Below are 5,237 nucleotides of genomic sequence, written 5' to 3' on the forward strand. Positions count from 1 at the left end.
AAGTGCTGGGATTACAGGCATGAGCCACTATACTCGGCCAGTGCCTGGCTAATTTTTAAAGGATTTTTTTGGTAGAGACACAGACTCACCACGTTGCCCAGGCTGGGCTTGAATTCTTTGGCTCAAGTGATCTCCTGCCTCAGCCTCCCAAAGCTCTGGGATTCTAGGTGTGTGCCACCGTGCCTGGCTGGAAACCAGCTTCTCTGGCCTCTTGGCCACAAGCCCTGGGCCTATCCTGCCTGTGGCTGTCCTGTTCCCCATCATCTCAACCCTCCTGGCACAGGGGCCCTTCTGAGATGGAAGCTGCCAAGACAACACTGGGGCCTGCCCCTCACCACACAGGTTGTGGGCAGGTTCTGCTGGTCCAGCCTTTTCCCGTCATGGGGCCCTGCCTTTCTTTTCCAGTCCATCACTTATTCATTAGTTCATTCGTTCCAACGTGTTTTTTTCCCTCTTATCAATGCTAAGAATCCTGGGGAGAACGAACCACTTTCTCTGCCCTCAAGATCCTTTCATTTAAGCCAAGGCCTGAAGGTCGAGGTCTTTGGGGCCAGGGAGGAGAATGGTGTTCTAGGCAGAGGGAACTGAGTGGTGTGTGCAGAGGCATGGAGCCCGGGGTTTGCAGATCTCCCACGTTGAGGGATGAGGCTGACAGGGCAGGGCTTTGTAGCCACCCGGAGAGACCTGTGGACTTCATTTCATTTTTCTTTTTTTTGAGATGGAGTTTCACTCTTGTCACCCAAGCTAGAGTGCAGTGGCACGATCTTGGGTCATTGCAATCTCTGCCTCCTGGATTCAAGCGATTCTCCTGCCTCAGCCTGCCGATTAGCTGGGATTACCAGCTAATGTGCCACCACACCTGGCTTATTTTTTGTATTTGTAGTAGAGACAGGGTTTCACCATGTTGGCCAGGCTGGTTTCGAACTCCTGACCTCAAGTGATCCACCCACCTCGGCCTTCCAAAGTGCTGGGATTACCGGCGTGAACCACTGTGCCCTGCCTCATTTTGATGACAATGAAAGTCCCTTTCCTGTTTTATTCAATTACCTATGAATTATTGTTTTTAGTAGAGACGGGGTCTTGGTATATTGCCCAGGCTGGTCTTCGACTCTTGGGCTCAAGTGATCCTCCTGCCTTGACCTCCCAAAGTGCTGGGATTACAGGTGTGAGACACCATGCCCGACCACATTCTGCTGATTTTACCTAAAAGGTTCCCTACTGGAGGGCAGTTCATTTTTTAAATCCTTAGGGGACCCTCATAGTGTATTTTGTTTGTTTGTTTGTTTGTTTTTGAGATGGGGTTTCACTTTTGTGGTCCAGGCTGGAGTGCAGTGGTGCAATCTCGGCTCACTGCAACCTCCGCCTCCTGGGTTCAATCGATTCTCCTGCCTCAGCCTCCCGAGTAGCTGAGATTACAGGCGTCCACCACCACTCCTGGCTAATTTTTTTATTTTTAGTAGAAACGGTGTTTTGCTCTGTTGGCTAGGCTGGTCTCAAACTCCTGACCTCAGGTGATCCACCCGCCTTGGCCTCCCAAAGTGTTGGGATTATAGGCGTTGAAGCACTGTGCCCGGCCACCATGGTGTTTGTAGTAAAAATGCACAGAGCACTTGCTCCTTATTCTGAGAAGCGTACCGTGGATTGCATGTGGGGTTTACCGGGAGCGGATCGACTCACCCCAGTTACATGGTTGGCTGGACGTGGGTCATGAGTGTTTCCCAGCCCTGCAAGGTGTGAAGGCCCTCTCTGTGGCCCTGTAGCTGTGTCACACTGACCTGCCCCTGTCCCTGCTCGAACCAGGCTCTTACATAAGCTGAGGCAGCCATTCACAGACTGCCTGAGAGACTGCAGGGCTCTGTGCAGTCTCCTGGGTCCTTCTAAATTCCTTTTTTTCCCCCCATTTGAAAGTGAACAGGGATCACTGGCCAGAGCGTGGGAACTGGGCTTGTTCTCAGGGTGGGGGCCAAGTTGGGGGTGGGAGTGGGAAGTTAACACAAGCCCTGGGGCTTCAGGAACCATCTGGAAACAGGCTGAAGTCATGGAGCTGAGCCTTGAGGCTCCTTGTGGGGAGAAGCTGTTCCTCCAGACACACCTCAAGTGTCTAACTCAGGAGGTGGGCAGGTGGGTGGAGCTGCTGAATGAACGTTTCTCAGGAGCTGGGTGGGGTTGGGGGATTGCAGAGGGTGGGGTGGGGGTATGTGTGCAGATACTGGAATTCCTGAGGAGACATGTATAGTTGGAAACAGTGTATTGTCGGTATACTACTTGTTTCAGATAATCGTCCCCACCCCCGCAGAGTCTTCCTTTGTTGCCCAGGCTGGAGTGCAATGACATGATCTTGGCTCACTGTAACCTCTGCCTCCCAGGTTCAAGCGATTCTCCTGCCTCAGCCTCCTGAGTAGCTGGGATTACAGGTGTGCACCACACCACGCCTGGCTAATTTTTGTATTTTTAGTAGAGACGGAGTTTCACCATGTTGGCCAGGCTGGTCTCGAACTCCTGACCTCAAATGATCCACCCACCTCAGCCTCCCAAAGTGCCAGGATTACAGGCGTAAGCCAACGCGCCGGGCTCAGAGAATCGTTTTAACAAAGTCTCCCAGCCAGGGGTGGGGGATCCACAGAGGACAGAGCTGGAGAGTCTCTATCCAAATACTGGTGTGGGGACGGTTTCTGGAGAGGCTGGCTGTGTGGTCTTGGTCTGAATGTGACAAAATACCTCCAAGAGGCCTCTGCCCCTGACTCACCCAGGTTATACTCATCACCTTGTCACCACTCATGTTTGAGTTCTCCACACAGCACTTGGTACCTTCTGATAAGGCATGTTTGTGTAAGCCCCTGGCTCTACCCTGTAACCCCTGGCCCTGGGGAGGGTCTCTGGATACTTGTGGAATGAGTATGTGAATGTTGGTTAGAGGCCACTGTCCTACAGAGCAAAGCACGGGACAGGTTCAGGCGTTCAGCCTCATAATTGATGTCTGCCCTCAAAAGTCACTGCAGCTGATGAGAACAGGTTGCTCGCATGATCTCAGGGGGTGCGGCCATTGTGCGGGACTGGCAGGTCTGGCCTTGAGGGTGGGTCCTGAGCTTATAGCATATCCTTGATGACAGTAGTGGAGGGTTCTGCTCTTCCTTGAACCTGGCTCATCTTTTGCTGCTGTGGAGTTTGGCCATTCCTGTTTTGTGTTTTTTTTTTTGAGACAGGGTCTCGCTCTGTCACCCAGGCTGGAGTGCAGTGGCAGGATCACGGCTCCCTACAACCTCCAACTCCTGGGTTCAAGGGATTCTTGTGCCCCAGCCTCCCAAGTAGCTGAGACCACAGGTGCATGCCACGACGCCCAGCTAATTTAAAAATGTTCTGTAGAGACAGGGTCTTGCTGTGTTGCCTGGGCTGGTCTTGAACTCATGGGCTCCAGTGATCCTCCTGCCTCTGTTTCCCAAAGTGCTGGGATTACAGACATGAGCCACCATGCCCGGCAGGTGGCTTGTTTTGAACCAGTGACACCTCAGAATCTAGGAACTAGGGTGTCCTTTTCACTACTTCCCTCCTCTGTTCCCTCCCTGGTCCAAGCCACCTGGGTCTCTGCCCCGGGTTGTTTCCAAGCCTCTCACCGCTGTCTCCGAAGCCACATTTGCTCCTCGACTGTTCCTCTGTCCCCAGCAGAGAGATGATTCTTCAAGAAACCCAAGCAGCCTGTGGCACTCCAGCGATTCCTCATCGCTCAAGGGTAAAACCTAAAGCACTTGTCTTGGCTCCGTTCCAGCCTGCTGCTCAGCTGCTCCCCCTACAATTTACTCGGTTCCAGCCTCGGGTGTCACCCGCTTCCCCAAAGCTCTGTGCTACCTCAGGGCCTTTGCATTCCCCTCCAGGGAGCCTCATGCTGGCCCTCTGCTGAAATCCCATTTCCTCAGCAGGGCCTTCCCAGGCACACCCACTGTGGCCCTCTGGGCCCTCTGCCCTGCTGTCTCCTCTCCACAGCGCCTGGTACATCGTGACCCTGTATTATGTAATAGGTGCTTTGTTCACGTCCCATTGAGCACCAGCAAGCCTGGGGGGCGGGGGGGATGGCCTCTCTCAGTCGTGCACACTGTCATATCCCGGCCCCTGGATCACTGCCCGCACGCTCCTGTCACATGTAGACCCGCCTGACTGCCATTCATCACCGAGTCCAGCAGCTGGCACAGGCAGGCCCGGCGCAGCAAGAGGCACAGTCCATGTTGGTTGCTTGCTGCACAGTTAGCAGAAAAGGTTTTTGGGAGTGACAGACACCCCTGCACATGGTTGAGCCCTTTGTAGGTCTCCGTGTGACAAGTACCTCCCTGCTGTGCTTTGGAAAGGGCTGCGGCTTGGGAAAGGGCTGTGTGGGTTCCCTGGCTTCTTCCTGCTGTCCCCGAGGAACACTGGAAATGGGTCACAACGCAGCAGGTAATTGCAGCCCCCCTCAGGCAGAGCTGAGTGGCTCAGTATTCCATTCAAGGCTTGATCAGAGCTCCTCTGGGCCACATAGAGCCCCCAGGACATGACTGGACTAGGAGTTGGGACCCTGATCTCCCTCCCTGTCCAGGTCACACCCGCCATGCCACTTCACTCTTGGGGACCTGCCTAGAAGGTGAGGAAGTGATCCAGGCTAGCTCGTCCCTGGGGACCGAGTCCTGTTGCATCTAGGGTGGTCACAAATCTGCTTTCAGAAAAATCATGGGGGTGTGGCTAGGGGGCTACTCAGCTGGGAAATCATTACAGACATTTCCGATCGTGGATCGCAGTGAAAGTTTTTGGGCGTCTAACTCAGAAGTAATTGTAGATTTGGGATTTTTTTTTTGCTCTAAGAAAACTCCACCCTAGGCCAGGTGCGGTGGCTCACACCTGTAATTTCAACACTTTGGAAGGCCGAGGTGGGCAGATCACTTGAGATCAGGAGTTCAAGACCAGCCTGGTCAACGTGCCGAAACTGTGCCTCTACTAAAAATACAAAAATTCGCCAGGTGCAGTGGCATGTGCTTGTAATCCTGGCTACTTGGGAGGCCGAAGCAGGAGAATTGCTTGAACCCAGGAGGGAGAGGTTGTAGTGAGCAACCTCCTGAAGAAATTTTCTTTTTCTTATTTATTTATAGAAACAGGGCTTTCACTGTCTTGACCTGGCTGCATGCACTACCATGTCTAGCCTGGATTTTTCTTTTTATGCGTAGAACCTTTGGTCACTGAAAGATTTCTTTTTTTTTTCTGTTTTTTTTTTTTGA

General features: G+C 52.9%; 1 protein-coding gene across 2 annotated transcripts in view; it reads left to right on the top strand.

Annotated features, from left to right (window-relative positions):
- Positions 1-5,237, top strand: part of TECR (trans-2,3-enoyl-CoA reductase) — a 51,546-nt gene that overhangs the window by 17,615 nt on the left and 28,694 nt on the right. Inside the window, exon 2 of one of the 2 annotated variants that reach the window (XM_011953212.1) lies at positions 3,661-3,727. The exons of the other annotated variant lie outside the window; for it this stretch is intronic. Within the exon in view, the coding sequence (XP_011808602.1) occupies positions 3,668-3,727 (60 nt within the window). The 5' untranslated portion in view covers positions 3,661-3,667. The remainder of the gene's footprint in view (positions 1-3,660; positions 3,728-5,237) is intronic. 2 annotated transcript variants of the gene reach the window in all.

Source organism: Colobus angolensis, unplaced genomic scaffold, assembly GCF_000951035.1.
Source record: "Colobus angolensis palliatus isolate OR3802 unplaced genomic scaffold, Cang.pa_1.0 Scaffold36, whole genome shotgun sequence".
Classification (NCBI taxonomy): domain Eukaryota; kingdom Metazoa; phylum Chordata; class Mammalia; order Primates; family Cercopithecidae; genus Colobus; species Colobus angolensis.